The sequence below is a fragment of the Panthera tigris genome, chromosome E2 (assembly GCF_018350195.1).
Source record: "Panthera tigris isolate Pti1 chromosome E2, P.tigris_Pti1_mat1.1, whole genome shotgun sequence".
Taxonomy (NCBI): Eukaryota; Metazoa; Chordata; class Mammalia; order Carnivora; family Felidae; genus Panthera; species Panthera tigris.
Genome location: NC_056674.1, coordinates 58,106,775 through 58,126,717, shown reverse-complemented (window position 1 = coordinate 58,126,717; position 19,943 = coordinate 58,106,775). Strand labels below are relative to the sequence as shown.

Sequence of the window (19,943 nt, the reverse complement as noted above, 5' to 3'; positions counted from 1 at the left end):
CCGCCAGCGTCGCAAAAGGGCTGGTCGGGCCGCTTTACGGCGGCGTCGAGAGGCTGCTTTACGGCGGCGTCGAGAGGCTGCTCTACGGCCGCGCCCGGCCAGAAGCGCGAGTGGAGTGTGAGGCGGGCGCGTCGCCTTCTCCCCGGCGGGTTGCTGGTGTGTGGGGAGCCCAGCCCGCCGCGGGCCTCCGCCAGCCGCGGGGCCGCGCCAGGCCGCCGCCGCCTCACCCCGCTTCTCCGCTGAGTTGCCGGGCGGCCGGGCGGGGGATCCGGGCCTGAGCCGGCGCCGGGGCCTCCGGGGCCCTGCCGGGCGCAGTATGCCCGGGGTGAAACTGACCACCCAGGCTTACTGCAAGATGGTGCTGCACGGCGCCAAGTACCCGCACTGCGCCGTCAACGGACTGCTGGTGGCCGAGAAGCAGAAGCCCCGCAAGGAGCACCTCCCCCTGGGCGGCCCCGGGGCCCCCCACACCCTCTTCGTGGACTGTATCCCCCTCTTCCACGGCACCCTGGCCCTCGCCCCGATGCTGGAGGTGGCCCTCACCCTGGTAAGCGCGGGAAGGGCGGCCTCCCCTCGGAGCGTGCGGGCGCGGCCCCGGCTGGAAGCGCGGGTGTCCGGCGGGAGCCCGGAGGCGGCCGCGGTGGCGGAGAGCGGGGTGCCCCCGCGGGCTCGGCCCGGCGCCACGGGGCCGCAGCCGGAGCGGCCGCCTGTGCGGTCGCCGTGCCCCCAGAGGCGCTTTAGGTCCGTTCCTCAAACCGGTAGCCTTTGCAGGAACGAGCTGTCGCTAACTGGGTCGGGACTCGACCGCGCGGATGCTTTGGGGACCGGGAGGCGCGGGCAGTTGTGATGAGCTGGGAGTTCGACGCTGCAGCGTGCTTCCCGCGCCGCCTCCCAGAGCCCCTTCGGTACCTGGCGTGGGTGTAGACGCCCTGGTTCCTTGGCGGGCAGTGCCCCGCGGCTCGAGAGTCCAGACGCGTTCGGAGAGGTAGTTCTGACCTGACAGGCACTCCTCCCTTTGAACGTGCGCGACCGCCGTGTAAGGAGAACCTGTCTGTCCCCGCCCGTGGTTTTTCTTCGTCGAAGTCGTCTCTACCCGCAGCGCGGGGTTCGAACTCGCGGCCCCGAGATCAGGAGTCGCACGTCCCACGGACCGAGCCTGCCGGGCGCCCCAGGGAACGCACCCATGGTTTCAAAAGCTGGAGACTGAACTTAAAAAGCCGTAGCAGACCTGCCTCTCAGCCATCGCACTTGGGTGTGCTGAGCGCCTGCTGTATGCACGTGCGGTGGGGGAGAGGTTTAGCTCACGGACCAACTGTAATGGAACTGCGGGCAGTAGTTCTTAGGGTCTGGGGATCAGCGCAGGGAAAAGACCGCCTGGAAGGTCCACGGACTTGTTAAAACCTCGGAGCCGCCTCCTGAGTTGAGATACTGTTTACTTTCCACTTAAGTACAAACATAAACTACAATCCTTAAGAAAGTTGGTTCACACAGAAGGTAGTTGAGTTCGAGAAGGTGTGGCTAGAAATGCTTTGTCCATACTTCACCCCAAGTAAAATGAGCCCGTTTCGTAATTTTCCTAAATGGGTTCTCGGGAGGCGGGAAGTCCCCTTGGGCAAATGGCCCCCCAAGGCCTACGGGGCGCGTCTTTGAGGGCCTGTTAAACTGGACCATTGTGTGCATTTCTCCACATCTTCTCAGGGCAGGAGATAAATGAAAGCAGGTATTTATAAAACGCATCCTAGCTGCTCTTGAGGGGAGGTGCTGTCAGTACCAAATTGGCCCGGTGGGGGGGGGGGGGCAGTTGATGCAAGTGTTTCAATCCAGCCGCCTTAATGACTCTGATCTCAAGGGAATTGCAGGTGCTTGGACACGCGAAATACAGTCACTTGCAGGGAACTAGGTTTACCAGGAGCACTGATGCAGGATTATTCAGTTTTCCAGTCGGGCGCCAGGCCTGTGCTGGGGGGCGGAAAGAAAGGGCTGTGGATCACAGCACCTGCTTGGCCGTTGATCGTGCTCCAAGCAGAAGTACAGTCTCTAAGGATAAGTGCCGTATGTGGGCTGGGGCAGAAAGCGGTGAGGTCCAGGGCTGGCCCAGGCTTGCCGAGTCAGGGAAGGCAGGCTGCCTGGGGAAATGCACTTGCCAGGAAGGGCTAGGCGGGCCACCCAAGTAGTAATGGGGGGAGCGGGGGCGCGGGGCGGAGAGAACATTCAAGGCAGACGGGGGACGAGAAAATGGCAGAGAGGGGGACCTAGAGCGTAGAGTGTTAGGGGATCGAGGGCAGATTTCAGAGCAACCCGCAGGTCACACGGGAGTGCGGGCACCATCATGAGGACAGAGGGCCGCCACTGGAGACAGTTCCACGGGCGCATTCGTGTGCTGGAGGGATGGCTCCAGCCTGCAGCAAGGAGAGTGTTGGGAGAAGTGCATACAGGACCAGAGGCAGAGAGGTGGCAGGTCAGACAGAATCAGGAGGAAGACTCCACGGGACTCTGAGACTGGTGACTGATCATAGTGTGGACATAGGGAGAAGGAAGCAAGGGTGGCGCCTCGATTTCTGACTTCTGCCTTGGACGACAGTGGTGCCGTTTGTAGAGGGGAAATGAAGACCCAGCATTGAATGTTGCAAAATGGGTCTGGAGCTTGGAAGACGGACGGGCTGGCGATGCAGGTTGGGAACCGGTAGCTGTGCAATGACTGTTGAGGCTATGAGAGCAGGTCGTGTTGGGAGGGGCAGCGTGTGGAATGAGGGGAGAGCTATGGATGGCGCCTTTACAGGGTGGATGGAAAGGGAATCGGCAGGGGAGTAGCCAGAGGGGTCTGAAGGAGGCGCATGTTCTGTAAATCCATTTAAAATCCTGTGAGACGGCCTCAGTTAAGCATCCAACTTCAGCTCAGGTCATGAGCCCACCGTTCATGAGTTCGAGCCCCGCATCGGGCTCTGTGCTGACAGCTGGGAGCCTGGAGCCTGCTTCGGGTTCTGTGTCTCCCTCTCCCTCTGGCCTTTCCCCATTCATGTTGTCTCTCCCTCTCTCTCAAAAATAAATATTTAGGGGCGCCTGGTGGCTCAGTCAGTTAAGTGTCTGACTTCAGCTCAGATCATGATTTCATGGTTCACGAGTTCGAGCCCCGCGTCGGGCTCTGTGCTGACAGCTCAGAGCCTGGAGCCTGCTTCGGATTCTGTCTCCCTTTCTCTCTGCCCCTCCCCTGCTCACACTCTGTCGCTCTCTCAAAAAAAAAAAAAAAAAAAAAATCGTATGAAACATCTAAGCGTCTTAAAGACAACTTGAACCTCACTTGGAATTGTCAAAGAATTTTTCTAATTCTTATTCTTAATTAAGCTTTGTAGAGTTAAAGGATTATAGTACTTCCATAAGATAGAAACACAATACTTGAGAGAATTAAATATACTACTAACTATAAACAACTGCATTAGAGTTACCTTTACACAAATTTTCCCCAAGGAGCAGAGCTGCCTCCCAAACCACTTGGCTGGGGAGGGAAGATGCCCAGAGGAGACCCGGACTCTTACAATGGCCCAGTGCCACCAGCTTGTTAAGAGGGAAAGGGGCACCCTGTCCCTCTCCCCCTGCCCCTCCCCCACTCACGCTGTCTAAACAGAGGGAAGGGGGTACTGCCCGGGGCCCTGTTTGATCTTACCCGCCGCCCTTTTCCGTTCTGCCCTCACTCTCCACTTAGAGCACTTCCCCAAACATGCCTTCGGTGTTTGAGTCTCCCGTCCCGCAGAGTTAACGTCTGCGCTGGATTCTGGGCCTCACGTTCTGTAAGCAGTAAGAACAAGCTGGGGCTCCGCCCTTGCCCAGCGGTGGTGGGTTACGTTGGCCTCTCTTATACTGACCTACCCTGAATCACAGCCCCAGCCTTAGACAGGTGTGAAAAAGATGCCGATTGAGTACAAATTAAGTAACTCTCAGAGCAAAGTTACAAGGGAAAATTTGCGATTTGAGTCTATCCAAAAAAATTTTATCACAATTAACGTATTTCAGTTTATGCCATTCAGCTTTTGACTTAGCAACTTTATAACCTGAAGGCGATGAAAGGTCTCAGCATACGGAGCCACAGTTTATCGGTATTTCAGCTGTGGAAGATGCGGTTTTAATAAAGCTTCTAAATCCATGAAACTGTATAAACGAGGCCTCATTCTCATGGCTTTTTTCTATTCAGGGAGTTTCATATTGTAATTATTTTTAGTAACTGGGAAAGGCTGACTTGATAAGCAGTCCATCAAAGGGCAACATCAGATTCCTTTGAAAAGCTTTTCATTATAATTTTCCATTTAAAAAAAAAATCCTTCCATTTCTGGGTGCTTTTCATTTTTTTTTTTTAAAGCACTTATGCCTGTTATTTATCCTTATAACCCTTTGACGTAGGTAGTGACGGAATTATTTCTAATAGCGAAAACCCATAAAATGTTAGCAGGAAAATCAGTGTGGACCTGCTGTTTCTCTAATCCCTTTTTGTCCTTTTGCCCTCAGTTGATTTCCTGGTTCTGCGGAGCAACTTTTGATTACATTCCGCTGAGATGACTTTCTCAATGGCCGGTTGGTCTAACCACCTTGATTCTTGTCCGGAATTCTTTCTGCTGCCTCCATGTGTGCCTTCTCTGTGCTCATTGGCATGGGCCGCTGTCCTCCGGCTCTTTCCTAAGCCCCCTGCCTACTCTGCCTGGTTACCTCCAGAACGTTCACAGCTAGCCTGGGAGACGGAGATGGTTTGCTCCAGGCCCTCTCTTCGTTTCTTCCCTCTGAACTTCACCCTCGCCCCATCCCATGTACCTCCAAAGCTCTTTCACGGAGCCAGCTGCTTTCCATCCCGCGGAGAATCAGCACCCAACTTTTCTTCTCGATGCGTCTAGCCCTCCCCTTAGGCTCCCAAGACCTGCTTGTTGCCGCAGACGGCAAGGCTCCCAGACACCCCCAGCTTGTGGGTGGCACGTGTGGGAGTGATGCCCTCCTCAGGGTGGCTCTCCTCCTGCCTTACCTGCTTTATGGCGATGGCAACGGCACGGTCGCACGAGGGAGGTAATACTGCTATGAAAATGATAATGTCACACACGCGTGTGAGCAAGTTTGCAGAGAGAAGCTGGTAATTCTTTGTGCACAGCTGAGCTGGCAATGAACGAGTGGGGCCTGGTGCCTTTAGTCGTTCTCCTATGTGTCTGACACGGAACAAGCCAGAAAAGGCACTTGGCAGAGGGTGTGGCAGGCTCATGCCACGGTAAAGGTGTCCTCCTTTTGCCTCTGACGGGTCAAAGAAACCACAAGAGTAAATATGGAATTCAGACCCTGTGTGCGGAGCCTGTCGTCCTGAGCTGTGGTCTTCGTGTGGATTGTTCACGGGATGCGTGGCGGGACAGCAGGGACCGTGGAAGTGGACTCACAGAGAACGGAGATGAGACGCCAGCCGCTCAGTTCTTCTGCCTTGCCCTGCCCCACTTCGGGGCGAGCTGCCTCTTAAATCCACTAAGGCCTTTCTTAACAAGCCATTTGGGCTTTCTGAGGATTCGGAAGCCCCTCACCACCTGCCCGCCCCCTCGTTGCCTCCCCTGTTCACACTGCTCGTCTTCTACTCACCGGCTTTTACTGCCCTCCGGGTCACTCACCTGATGAGGTCTGGTTCCATTTTTGAAACCATCAAAGAAAACGCTTCCATCTTATTAAAACTTGTTCAGTCTGGGGCGCCTGGGGGGCTCAGTCAGTTAAGCGTCTCTCTCGATTTTGGCTCAGGTCACGATCTCATGGTCCGTGAGTTCGGGCCCCGCATCCAGCTGTCTGCCGTTAGCACGGAGTCTGCTTGGGATTCTCTCTGTGCCCCTCCTCTGCTTGCGTGCTCACTCGCTCACTCTCTCAAAATAAGCAAATAAACATTTAAAAAAAAACTTTTTTTCCACATCCGCCCTTCTGTATTTTCAACTGTCTGTCTGTCTGTGGGCCGTGGACGTGGGTGTGCATGTCCATCACAGGCATCCTCACAGCAAGCTTAGTTGTCCTTGTTTGAATCGTTCAAAAGTTTTAAAACCAAGCCAGAGCCTTTATGAACGGGCTCACTTTTAGGGCAGCCTTTTCAGAGAGTTTTAGAAGCTCGAGGTCATGACGCTGTTTTTCTGCTGAAATTGATTCGACCACCGTGTTTGTCACAAGAATCACCTTCACGTCAGTTACTTTCCGTGCTCCCTGAGCACAGATACAGGTGATCCCACCTGTGTCTGCTGAGGGACATGTCCTGAACTGTTGCCTCCAGCCCAGGATCGGATCAGGAGCAGCTGAGACAGCTCACGGGGTGGTCAGAACAGCAACAGGCAGCAGGTAGTGGTCCTTGTACTAAACGTAGCTGTGGTCAGCCAAAAATGATCCCCTGGCGTGTCCACACCCTAATACTTGGAACCCATGAGTATGTGACCTTACTTGGCAAAGGGGACTTTGCAGATGAAATTAAGGATCTTGAGGTGGGGAGGCGAACCTGGGTGATCTGAAGAGCCCGGTGTAAACACAGGGTTCTTTTAAGGAGGAGACAGGTGGGGCAGTACAGGGAAAGGAGAGGTGATGACAGAAGCCGAGGTCAGGGTGGTGCAGCCCCCAGTCAGGGAATGCGGGTGACCTCTAGATGCTGGACAAGGCAAGGAGGACATTCTTCCCTAGAGTTTCCAGAAGGAATCAGCGCTGCCGACCCATTTTAGATTTGTCTCCAGTTCTGACTGGCTAGAAGGACAAGCCTCACCAGAGAGCCAGGAGAGGGCCTCTCAAGTGGCTAGCAAGGACGCACTCAAGAGGCTGGTCTTTGAATAGAAGTAAAAGCTGAGAGGGCGGGCTATGCTGAAGGGGCTAACCGTGTTGGTTTGAGTTCAGGGAATGGGGCCAGATGCCAAAGTTTAGAGCCGGGCTATGTCGTTTGGCGCTACAAAAAAATAGTTTTAGAAAAAAATGAAAGAAGTTGCTGCTGTAGGTACCAACAGAAAGTTTCTGGAACCCGTGCCTTTAAGAAGTGATAGAAACAAAATACAAGTGATTGTGGAGTACTTTGCAGCAAAGTTACAGCGAAAGAGCCATTATAAATATTTTGGAGACATAGCCCTAATCTTTTGGGTGGATGACCAAAACATCTAATTTGTTCATTGAGCCTTGGTTTTGACCCAATATGGTAATTCATGAGCTCTTAGGAGGCCAGAATTATTATTCTAATCCTTGTGCGAGCAGGGAACCTTGGACTGGGACCATCTGGTAATATCTGCTTTTAGTCACAGAGGACGCTGCCTGAGCCCCAAACCAGAATTCAGGAAAAAGAGCAGTACAGCTGTTTTTGTTTTTTGGTTGTTTTTTTGTTTTTTTTTAAGGAAAGAAGACTATTTTTAACTAGTTAATTTACTATGAAAAAACTGAGAATCAATTTTATTTCCTCTTCTGATTGAGAATAGAATTTACTGCAGTACGTTATTAAAATTCCATTATGGGGGGCGCCTGGGTGGCTCAGTCGGTTAAGCGGCCGACTTCGGCTCAGGTCACGATCTCGCGGTCCGTGAGTTCGAGCCCCACGTCGGGCTCTGTGCTGACAGCTCAGAGCCTGGAGCCTGTTTCAGATTCTGTGTCTCCCTCTCTCTCTGCCCCTCCCCTGTTCATGCTCTGTCTCTCTCTGTCTCAAAAATAAATAAACGTTAAAAAAAAAAAAAAAAAAAACCATTATGGCAGGGGCACCTGGGTGGCTCAGTCGGTTGAGCGTCCGACTTCAGCTCAGGTTGTGATCTCGCAGTTCATGGGTTCGAGCCCCACGTCGGGCTCTCTACTGACAGCTTGGAGCCTGGAGCCTGCTTGGGATTCTGTGTCTCCCTCTTTCTCTGCCTCTCCCCTACTCACGCTCTCTCTCTCTCTCTCTCTGTCTCTCAAAAATTAACATTAAAAAAATATTTTTTAAAATTCCATTATGGCAAAACAGGAGGACCTTTTGTTGTTTTTCATAATGGCATTAGACCTGCCAGAAGCTAAATCTGATGAGAGAAGAGTGGCATTATAAAATGGACAAAAACTTTGAAAGTCGGCCACCGTGCTCCCGTTTAAAAGCATGCCCCAGGGAATTGAGTGCACGTGCACACACACCCCCACCTGCCTCCGCCCACAGACGTCCGTGGCCTGTTTATCCCACATCCCAGCATAAAGTGTTTTCATGGTTTGTTGCTAGGAATACAGAAATTTAAATAGAATATAAAAAAACTTGGTTTCAACAGACCGAGATTTCCATCGTGGCTCTGCCCCCGGCTGTGTAAATGTACGGGTTTAGCTTGCTTCTCTGTGAGAGATCGATTTCCGGCATCTGAAGGCTTGCTCAAGCCCCAGAATGCGTCCATTCTTTATATCTGACGAGGAGGTGGGTAAACATGGTCCCCTCCTTCACCTCCCTGCAGTGCTGCCCCTGTGCAACATGTGTGGGCATTGGGGCCCCTCAGCGAGAGTGATGTGGCCTCCCGTGGACCATGGACAGCAAGCTAGTGTGGCCTTTCTCGTGGGAGCACCCATTTTCTTGTAGCTTTCTCCTGGGGACGAGGATTCAGGGATTATACTGTGTCTTGTCCGGGCGGGGAGGGCGGGGGGCAAGGTCTCCTGTGTTTATTAAGAGGTGACATTTAAGAGAAAATCATTCATCTGTTATTCCCAATGTTTGTCTCTTTCAGATTGATTCATGGTGCAAAGATAATAGCTATGTGATCGCCGGTTATTACCAAGCTAACGAACGAGTCAAGGATGCCAGGTATGTCCAAGCCACAACCCTCTGGTGTGAAAGAACGATCATGTGACACACAGTGTCTGATGCGCCTCTTGACCGTCGGTAGGCTCTGTGAGAACAAACCCCTCCTCGCCTTCCGTGCTCGTTTATAGCGTCTGAGAGGAGCTGCGGTGTGGTTAATTTCCAAACAGAAATTGTGACACTTGCATTAATTTGGAATTGAGATTTGTATAATCTGTGTTTTGCTTGAAGGGAATTCACACAATGAAAGCCACAGTCAGGGGCCTCTGATTCCGATCCCAGCTAGGAATGGTGTAGGGCCGAGCATTAGGAAAGACTGCTGCCGTCTTTGGGGACAAATAAAACCACTTTTGGGTTTGGTGCTCTTAGGGTCTGTACCGTGATGAGGATGTAGTGTTTGCAGCTTCCTTCTCGTGGGCCCCTGGTTCTCACTAGTGAGCAAAGGAGCAAAGGCGAGGACGTGGCTCGTTTTCTGCGTTAGTCTCCTCCTCCACAGAGACAGGGACGGCACACTGGATGTTCGGATAACTTGAGGAGGGCCGGTCTGAGGGTCGTTTCCGAAGGTCTGGGCAGCGTGTAAGGGAACTCACCAGAGGGGAGGGCTCGGACAGAAGGCGGCACCACCAGCCCTGCGCCTAGAGGGACCGAGGGGAAGAGGGCGGTAAGGACGTGCACCGCAAGAGAAGCAGTCCCTCTAGGGACACGGCCAGCAGGGCAAGCCCCAGAGGAGTCGGTGCTCTGATCTCCCTGTGATTTTCCTCCAGCCGGAAACCGGGCACAGATGGGAGGTGCCCGGCACGGCCCTCTCGCTCGGCTCACGTCGTCAGGCGGAGCCACTGACTCCGGCGTCCAAGCAGTTGGGGGCTGCAGTGGACGGTCCCAGAGTTCCTGGGATGCCCGGAGTGTGCACCCACCTGCTCAGCGTAAGTGAGGGAATGGACTCGGGAGCACTTCAGGAAATAACGCAGTGAGCCGGTGACCAGGCGTTGCTGTCATCGATGAGGCACAGACGTGCTTCAGGGACTGGGTGCGGGCAGGACTCGCGGGGAGGCAGGGTGACCAGCCAAGTGCTGGGCCCCAGACAACCCTGGCGAGAGCCCCTGCTTGGATGGCAACATGCAGGGCCTCTGTGGTCCCGGGAACCACCACTCCTCCACGGGCCCCTTCTGCGTGTGATCCCATCGGCCCCCCGCGCATCGATGACACCACGGCTGCGTCTCTGATCCAGACCTGTTCACGGGGCCCTTGCGGTCTCCGTCTTTGTTACGTGAAAGACCGGGCCCAGAAGGACCGGCCCAGGGCCACACGCACGCCCTGAGGGTGGTGCAGAGGCTCTCGCAGCGAGAGCAGTGAGGAGCTGCTCTGTGGGGATGACCGGGAAAGCCCTCGGGGAGCGGTGTCGTCTGAACGGGGCACCCGGGAGTGGGCTTGTCAGGTTCACGTGTAGAGAGAGGAGGGAAGAGCGTCCAGAGAGGGGACGGGTGAGGTAGACACCGGGCAGAAGTGGGCACACGGAAGGAAATGCTGGGAAGCAACCCTAGAGAGGTCGGGCTCTAAGGCCTCTGGACCTGCACTTTGTAAGCAGTGGGGAGCTGTCCTCGGAAGGAGGTTTCCTGAACCGAGCAATTCCCTCCCACAGGTGCTCTCACAGAAAGGCGAGGAGACCAGGCAGGAGGTAATGGCACCAGTGTGTTAAGTGTAGAAGCCTCCCTTTCCTTCCCCCCCCAGCACACTCCCAAACCCCGGCCTAGCGTGGTTGCCCCACGTGTGTGTGCACGGCTCTCATCTGCGCGCCTGTGTGGCTCACGGCGCCTCCGTCTTCCTGCCTCTATTTGGACCTCAGCCCAGCCCAGCCCAGCCCAGCCCAGCCCTGCCCTCTCCTACCCAGACACCATTTTCATGCGACTCGTAATCTAGACTTTCCCATTTCCTTCACCTGCTCTGCTCAGGAGGTTTTGCATTCCCTCATCTATGTCTGTTTACGTGCCTGCTGAGAGGCCCTTGTCAGATCTGTAGGGGGATTAAAGAGAGCTGGGGGACAAGAGGGCCCATTACCCTTTAGTCCCTTCGGATGAGTCTCTGCGAGATTTGGGGGGGAGGGGGGGCGCTTATCCTCCCGGTGTGTGTGCCGGGACTGCGTGTCGTCCTTTCCAACCCTCACGACACTCCGGTGGACAAAGTCCATGCAGACACGGTCACTGCACAGACGCCACACACAGCTTGGAAGCTCAGGAGCTACCGTTACGCTAACGTCCGTGTCCAAAACCATTTGCCGGGAAAACCTTCACTTGTCTCTCAGCCAGGCCTAACTTCAGATGTGTCCTTCTTTTAGAAATACCAGCTGATTGACTGTCTCACAGCCTGGGCCTTACAGTCAGGTACACTTGGATTCGAAGCATAGATGACTTACTGATTCGCCTCTTTGGGCTGCAGTGGTCCTCTCTGTAAAATGGTGGTAACAGCTCACGCCTCAGAAGCCGGTCTTTAGGACAAAGTGAAGCAACGTATATCATGTTTAGCTTTGTGCTTGGTTGGAAGTGCCAGCTTTGGGCTGTTACTATCACTAGTCCTATGATTGCTTTTTCCAAAAAAGGATCATTCAAATGTACTATTAGGACTATACCAAAAGAAAAAGCTTTTGCACAGCCAAGGAAACCACCAACAAAAAAAGGCAGGCGAGTGAGCGAGAGAAGATGTGTGCAAATGACATAACCCATAAGGGGTTAATATCCAAGATGCAGAAAGAACTTCTACAACTCAACACTCCCCCCCCCCAAAAAAAATAATAAATAATGAGCAGAGGACCTGAATAGACATTTTTCCAAAGAAGACATACAGAAGGCACAACAGTCCCAACAGAGAGGACGCTTGGCATCGCTCATCATTAGGGAAATAGCAATCGAAACCACAATGAGATGTCCCCTCACAGCTGTCAGAATGGCTAAAATCAACAGCATAAGAAATACCAAGTGTTGATGACGATGTGGAGAAAAGAGGACCTGTTGGTGGAGAATGCAAATTGGTGCAGCCTCTGTGGAAGCAGTGTGGAGGGTCCCCAAAGTTAAAAATAGAACCACCATATGATCCAGTAATTCCACTACTGGGTATTTAAGGAAAATGAAAACACTAATTAGAAAAGATACATGCACCGCTGGCCGCAGCACTATTTACAGTAGCCAAGACCGTGGAAGTAACCTCAGTGCCCATCAGTAGATGAACAGATATGGAAGGTGTGGTATATACACACATAGAATAGTACTCAGCCATAGAAAATGAGATCTTGCCATTTTTGACAACATGGATGGACCTCAAGGGTATTATGCTAAGTGAAATAAGTCAGAGAAAGACAAATATATGATTTCACTTACATGTGGAATCTTAAACTCTTGGGGCACCTGGCTGTCTTGTCAGTGGAGCATGCGATTCTTGATCTCGGGGTTGTGAGTTTGGGCCTCATGTTAGGTGTAGAAATTACTTAAAAAGAAAATCTTTTTAAAAATAATAGGGGTGCCTGGGTGGCTCAGTTGGTTAAGGGTCTGACTTCGGCTCAGGTCATGTTCTCGCAGTCTGTGACTTCAAGCCCCACGTAAGACTCCGTGCTGACTGCTCAGAGCCTGCTTCGTATTCTGTGTCTCACTCTCTCTGCCCCTCTCCTGCTCATGCTCTGTCTCTCTTACTCTCAAAAATGAATAAATGTTTTTAAAAAATTGTTAATAATAGTAATAAATATAAATAACGAATAACTATTAAATACAGGGGATAAGCTGGTGGTCACCAGAGGGTAGGTGGGCGGGGGGGATAGGTGAAATAGATGAAGGGGATTAAGAGGTACAGACTTTAAATTACAAAATAAATGAGTCACAGGGGGCACCTGGGTGGCTCAGTCGGTTAAGCATCTGACTCTTGATTTTGGCTCAGGGTGTGATCTCACAGTTCTTGAGTTCAAGCCCCACATCAGGCTCTGCCCTGACAGCACAGAGCCTGCTTGGGATTCTCTTTCTCCCTCTCTCACTCTCAAAATAAATAAATAAAATTTAAATAAATAAGCCACAGAGATGAGAAGTACAACATAGGAGACATAGTTGTATTTTTAATGTTTTATTATTTATTTTTGAGAGAGAGAGAGAGACAGAGGATGAGCAGGGGAGGGGCAGCGAGAGAGGGAGCCACAGAATCCGAAGCAGGCTCCAGGCTCCAGATTCCGAGCTGTCAGCACAGAGCCCGACGTGGAGCTCGAACCCGTGAACCGTGAGATCATGACCCGAGCTGAGATGAAGAGTCGCACACTTAACCGACTGAGCCACCAAGGCACCCCAGGAAACATAGTTTTTTAAAAAACCAATCCATATTTTAATATTTTGAGGTGTAACATGTTTGTAGCTATTTTATTAAGCTTAAGGGCATCATGTCAAGTTTTACTATAGTACTTGATAATGACTGGTGTTTTGCTTCCTAATTTGGATTACATGTGGGGAACGTCAGTACCAGGCACAGCGCCCTGGCCTGAGGTTAGATGCTCAAAAAAAAGCATTTAGGTCGAGAATGTGCGATCTCAGTTCAAGCAAATTTCTGGCTTTGCGAGTGGGGAAGGGGATTGGCAAAGGGGTCTCTGCCTCCAGGGTGCTCCTGCAGGTTTATTTGAGCCGAGTCTTGACGGGAACAAGGGGGTGACCCGGCCTAGGAAGAAGCAAGGGGGTGACGCTGCTCCCATAAAGTGACAGTCCTACGTTAGGAATGCAGTCAGGGGTGAGGCTGGTCAGGATTTGAGAGTAAGTGTGTGATGCCAAAAACTGTAAAGTGGCATTTCTTTCAAATACTTTTTCTACTCATTAACTACAATTTGACTTTTTTCAAAAGAATGCATTTTAAATTTGAGTTTCGGGGCATCTGAAGAGGTAGTTGTTGTTTTTAACGGATGTTTCTTGACCCCTTCCTGATAAAAGTCGCTAGCTACTATGAGTGATCATCATAAATGTTAGGACGATGGTTTTAGAAGTGTCTTCATGGCAGAAGCTTCACGAGTCTCAGAAGATCACTTAGCAAACACCGACTTCCTTTCTCTGCATCTGAGGCGTGAGTTAGGGACGTCAGATTGTGTCTGGCCCGCGTTTCATGGGTGAATAGGCAGGCCTGCTCCGTGGCTCCAGTCCCCCTCCTTGCCATTCGCCACTCGAGCCGTGGTCACTGGGCGCCTGCCGGCTCCTGGTAAATGCGGCGCGGCCGTGCGTCCCTTGCCAGGCTTTCCGCGGTGGCCTGAGGGACAGCAGCCCCTGGGGCCCGTTCTCCTTCAGACTGCTTTGTTGTTTTTGCGTCATTTTTTCTAATCCTGCAGACTTACAGGCATCACATCACTGCAGATTCTCAATTTTGGACGTGAAAATGGAGTAATTAAATAAAATAACTCATTTTCCTAAGACATTATTAATCGGACTTTTTTTTTTTTTTCTCCCCAGCTCAGTCACAGCATAATCGTATGTTTCCTTAGGTAAACCCCATAATTATCCATGTGTTTTTGTGGCCGTTAAAATATATTATGTCTCCGTCCTTGGTTCAAAAAGCTGAGACTCTTCGTTGTGCGGGGCAAAAATGAGATGCACAGAAAGATCTGTGCGCCAAGGGTTAGGCGTTAAAGCGCTTCAGGAATAAACAGAGTTTAGAGGCAGGCCAGATGGACCCCCGCCGGGGCAGCGTGGTGAGAAAAGAGTTTTCTGGGCATCATGGACGGGAGGGGATTCGGTAAGCAGAGAGCAGGTTGGAAGGGCATCCCAAACAGGGAACAGTGTGAGTGCCGGGAGGAGCACGCGAGGGAGGCCGTATGCAGGCCGTTGCACTGACGTTAAAGACCCACAAAGCACTGCTCCCGTGTGTAGGAACGGTAGCTGGTCCACAGGGAGAAAGGCTGGACGCACGGAGCTGAGCACAGTGGGCTCTTGTCTCCCAAGCTTTGATGAGTCACGGGAAACAGACTGGAAGTTTCATTTTAGGAAGTTTGATCTGAAGATACACGAAATAAGAGCCTGGAAAACGAGGCCAGTTAGGAAGCAGTTTTGGAAAAACCCAGGTGTAGGGTGACAGCCTGAGCACGCTGAGTGGGAGGAGGGCAGAGGAGGCCGAGGCAAGGGAAGAGTCTCCAGCACCCGGTGAGGGTCAAGGGGGAGTGGGCAGTCAGAGAAAGTAGAGCGGGAGGTTCCAGCTGGGCCGCAGGGCCGGGGGGAGGACGAGGGTGCTTGGCAGGCCTCCGGGGTGCAGACCCTCGAAGGTAAGGGGGTGGGTACCCCGGTGGCCCGAAGAGACAAGACTGCCGGCTTATTAAAGAGTGAGATTGGCTGAAATTTAAGAAACACGGGTGAAAGGAGACAGGTTGGACAGAGGGAACCAGGCAAATAGTGTTTTTTCCCATGGAGGAAAAGACCGGCTCAAATTTGGAGCAGGGCAGGGGCCACTAAAGGAGACCCCTGAGGAGGAGGGCTGCGTGGAGGGGCCCCCGGGTGCCAGGAGGCCTCTGCCTGAGATGGGATCAGAAAACAGCCAGGGCGGCGAGGGTAGTGCAGGGATGATGCGGGCGCCTCTCTAGTCTGCTCTGTGGACTCAAGGGTGCAAGTTGTCACTTACCGAGGTCGGGATGGGCCGGAGCCAGCGATAGGAGGCTGACGAGCGTGGAGAAGATTTGGAATGGCCTAGAAATGTTTAAACTTAAAAAGACAAGGCGGCCGACTCCATTGCCAGCAGCCGAGAGGTAGATGGAATCCCTCTGTGAGCAGGTGTGTGATGAAGCGGGCGGCCAGGGAGGCGTCAGAGGGCGGGAGCTCCGAGCGTGTGCTGCGCTCTCCTCTCCGCTGGCTCCAGGGGGCCCTTCTGCCGGAAGGCAACGGCCCGCTTCGCGCCGTGCTCCCCGTGGCCCGACGGCACTCCTACCCTCGGCACAAGTCCCCGCGGCTGACCGCGACGGCCAGAAGCCGCCCTGGCAGGCGTGACGAGCGCGCACGGGTTACCGGTACCGCCCTCTGCCTCCGTGTGCGTGTGAGCCCTGCCCCGGGGGAGACTGTTGGACGGCGTCGACTAGAACGACTGTCAGCTCACTGCCGCGTCTTTTGCAGTCCGAACCAGGTTGCAGAGAAGGTGGCCTCCAGAATCGCCGAGGGCTTCGGCGATACCGCCCTCGTCATGGTGAGTCACTCTTGGGCGCTGTCGCGTTTTCTGTTGCCGGACCGGCTGCCGAGCGTTCTCTTGCTCACGCGGAGCCTTCTCGTGTGAGCGGTCTCCTCTCCGCAGAGGCTCCGTCAGGCCAGTGCCGCCCTTCGCGGCCTCCTCCCGGCTGCAGGCCCGCAGGCGCAGTGTGAATGCCGCGGGGGCGCGGCCCACTCCACGCCTCCAGGAGGGGCGGTCGTTCCAGCTCAGTGGTCCTCAGAGTGGGGCTCTGGGCCAGCGGCATCAGCACCACCTGGGAACGTGTCGGAAATGCAGATTCTCAGGGCCCGGCAGGCTGCTTGAGTAAGCTTCCAGATGATTCTGATGCGCGCTCAAGCGTGAGAGCCGTTGAATCAGAGCAGCCGACGGCCCAGAGGGAAGGAAGAAGTCAGGCAGACGGTAGCAAACACCAAACCCTTGGTACACAAGCTCAGTTCAGACAGACTTCTAACAGGGGGGCAGAAGCTCTGCTTTTGTGAGAAAGCTGTGAAGTACTTACTGAGCACTTATTCTCCGTAACAGTTAGTCTCGGGCCACTCGAGGTGTGATTGCACGCGTCGGGTTTGCGGAGTCCGCGCACCGTGTGGGGGTTTCTGTCCGGGCCGGGGCTTCCGCTGCCGCCTCGAGCCACGAGGAGGCGCCTGAGGCCTTCCACCAGGGTGCCGGCTGCCACTCCCCGTCAACTCTGTTCACGAGCGCGTCCTTTGTCTTGTGCGCAGGTGGACAACACCAAGTTCACGATGGACTGCGTGGTACCCACGATCCACGTGTACGAGCACCATGAAAACAAGTGGCGGTGCAGAGACCCACACTAGTGAGTGCCGTGTCCTCGGGGCGGCCCCGTGCGGTGTGCTGGGGGCTGCTCCCACGGGAAAGCCGGCCCGGCCTCTGGTTTCGAGAGAGCGTATTCTCCAGGGGGTGTACAAACCTCACACAGAAAGCGTGCATGCTCCCTGGCTCCCGAGAGAAGCTGGGCGCTACTCCGGGGTCCCCGCCCCGCCCCCGGGCCCCCTCTTTCGGGCCTCTGCTGTGGTTATTTATAAGCACTCTGAAAGCATCTGCCGTCCCCCTCCGGCTTCTTCAGAATTTCGTTCGGAAGGGGCTCCTTCGTTTCTCAACCATGCCCCGTGCTCTCTAGGCACATCTTTGTTGCAAACATTCGTGGGTGCTGGCATCCGTGACTGTCTTCCTTTGTCCCGCTGCGTGTGTGGCCGGTTTTCTGTGTGCTCTGTTGGGAAGCCACCTGTTCTTTGCCGAGGGCCTGATCTCTCCTGTTTCGCCTTGTAGTGATTACTGTGAAGACTGGCCAGAGGCCCAGAGGATCTCCGCGTCGCTCCTGGACAGCCGGTCGTACGAAACACTTGTGGATTTCGATAACCACCTAGATGACATTCGGAATGACTGGACAAACCCGGAGATCAATAAAGCTGTCCTGCACCTGTGCTAGGGAGGGGTGTTAGCGACTGCTGTCTGGCTATGTCCACTGCACGGAAGAAGAAAGCTATTTTTCAGTGTAAATAACATCTCTCCTATAGCCCGTGTGGAGAGCTGGCCGTTCTCAGAGGCGGCACGTGTCCTGACAGAGGGCAGGATGTCCCTCTGCCGGCTTTTTAATGCAGTCGCCAGAAGAGGGGCGGAGTGTCCCATCCGACTGCCCCTGTGGAGTCCTTCCCAGTTGTCTGTTGCTCTAATCCTCCAGATCAAAGCTGTTTCTGCCTGTCCAAGATTGTTCCTATTAAACAGTTTTAACCTTTTATAATCTGGAGAGAATACTTCTTAAGTCTCACGAACTACCTTTAACAGAAAAAGCCCAGATCTTGTACTTGAGTGTTTGTGACTTTTCGTCCCGTTTGGGTTCGTGTCCGGTCCCGGGATCGGGTGCATGGCGGGCTGGTGTCCGCGGTGGGGAGCCTGCAGCCCTGAACCGCGCGGCCCCACACCCGTCGGGCGCACGTCGCTGCCGCGACCACACAGTGGGAACGATGCCACTGTCGCCTGAGAAACCTTCATCGTGAAGGGTGAAAACAGCCACTGCTGATAGTAGGAATTCGCGCGGGAGCACGGTTGTGATGCTTCTCAGTCAACCAGAAAGCTCGTGAGCCTGTGGGACCGAAAAAGGGAAAAGGGAACCGTATTAAGATGACCTTTGAAAGGCGGAAATCAGTCCCAACTCCTAACTCACTCGCATGATGATCCAAATGGTTCTAATCTGTTCTGTAATTGTTTCTTTTGTATTTGAAGCAACAAAAGCAACACCGAACTTAGACTCCCCACGCTTCACAGAGCGCTGCGAGCTCTGTGGTTGGAACAGGTGGTCAAGCTCTGTAATGCAATCCGAGGAGAGGACGAGGGGGCTCTATGGTACCGCGGCATTTTTTCTCTCCTGCAGGAGTCCTTTTCTCCGCCCTTTCTTCAGACACCCCTCCCCCTTAGCTTCTGAAGCTGGCGTTCCTTCACGTGAGGACGCGGACACAGGGGTGACGGGTCGGAGAGCGGGGAGCCGTCTCGTTCCGAGTGGGTCTGTGTTTGTTTCAGAAAGGGAGCATTTACCACCAAAGAAAGCTCTTTTCCTGGGATTAAAACCAGCACGTGCTACAGCGGCCCAAGGCCAAGGGGAGCTGGCAGAGCTGGGTGGCATGAAGGTGTGGCCAGGGCTGTAACTCGGGAGGCATTTTAAAGACCGACTCTTGCTGTACCTTGTGTTCACCTCTCTGTGGGATCCTTGTGCTCGTTTTTCCCACCAGCTTCCCAGGAAAGCTGTGCCTCCCTCCCGTCCGGATTTCGGCCTGGAACCAGGTTCCCGCTCTGTGGCTGAGTCAGGCTTAGGTTTTCAGAAGAAAGCGTGTTAAATATTCCAAAAGGAGGAATGTAGGTTTAAAAGAACAAAAACGCATTTCCCAAGTGCGCACACCTCCTACATCCTTGTAAAAACAGCAGAAGCCCGTGCCGGGCTCCCCCCACCTCGCCACCTAGCCTTGTGGTGAGGTCCCCGGGCCTGTGGTCTCCCTGGCGCTAAGAACCAGATTGTTTCCTCCCCAGGATAAAAGTGAGAAGCTGCCCAGCAGCCACGCATTTGTATTCTTTCTTTGCCTTTTTGTAGAAAAGGCTTTAAGGAATGACACAAAGCATATTCGTGTACTGAGAAACTCTTGTCCATCAGAATCTTAAATCTGAAGGGATCTGAGGGCAGGCAGGGGGCGGGGTGTGGTTGTGTAGAGATGTCCCCTCAGACCCAGCCGTGTGCTCAGAATCACCCTGGTGGATGTTGTGGTCTCTACCATAGCACCCATCCAGTATGAAACGGGCAGGATAAATCATTAATGGATAAAATGTCATTTCCATTTCTAACCATGGTCGCCTGAAGAACTGGGGACACCGAACATGGAAAAGTCAGCAGGAACTTCACAAATAACAAAAGCGCTGTGCTTGCTAGAAGAAAATCAGTCTTGCTAATTCTAATTGAGTTAGGGTGATTTAGAATGCAAAACAACTTAGAAATCTCGAGCAGTTTAAATTTTTTATGTTTATTTTTGAGAGAGACAAAACACAAGCCGGGGAGGGGCAGAGAGGGAGGGAGACAGAGAATCTGAAGCAGGCTCCAGGCTCTGAGCTGTCAGCACAGAGCCTGACGTGGGGCTCGAACTCACGAATCGCGAGATCACGACCTGAGCCGAAGCTGGCCGCTGAACCAACCAACTGAGCCACCCCGGGTGCCCCGCAATTTAAATCTTCAAGTCTGTTTTCCGGGAATCTGGTGTTTTTAAGCCTCCTTGGTGTAAAAAGTCCTTGTGTAATTAGCTTTGGTTGTACAGCTTATTTTTCTGATCTACTTGAAAACCTGTTGTTTCTGCATTTGATGATTCTCAGCTATGAAAGAAAAATGCTTGCTTCCATAACTGCCCCTCTTTGGTATTGTATGTATCTTGACACAGTAGCTACTTTATGACATCATGGTAGGCAGACGCTAGAAGAAGAGCCAGGGGAATCAATCTTTGTACCC

The 19,943-nt window shown here is 53.2% G+C and overlaps 1 protein-coding gene across 2 annotated transcripts; it reads left to right on the top strand.

Annotated features, from left to right (window-relative positions):
• The first annotated feature begins 167 nt into the window (after positions 1–167).
• On the top strand, positions 168–17,699 carry EMC8 (ER membrane protein complex subunit 8). 2 transcript variants are annotated; one of them, XM_042968600.1, is made up of 6 exons: positions 168–547; positions 8,682–8,758; positions 10,395–10,430; positions 15,853–15,922; positions 16,663–16,757; positions 17,231–17,699. In XM_042968600.1, exons 1-6 carry the CDS (start codon positions 317–319, stop codon positions 17,388–17,390), a joined length of 669 nt encoding a protein of 222 aa, XP_042824534.1. In that variant the 5' UTR covers positions 168–316; the 3' UTR covers positions 17,391–17,699. The 2 variants fall into 2 exon arrangements, with proteins under 2 accessions (XP_042824534.1, XP_042824535.1); XM_042968601.1 differs by lacking the exon at positions 10,395–10,430 and having other exon boundaries at positions 180–547.
• Positions 17,700–19,943: the final 2,244 nt, after the last annotated feature.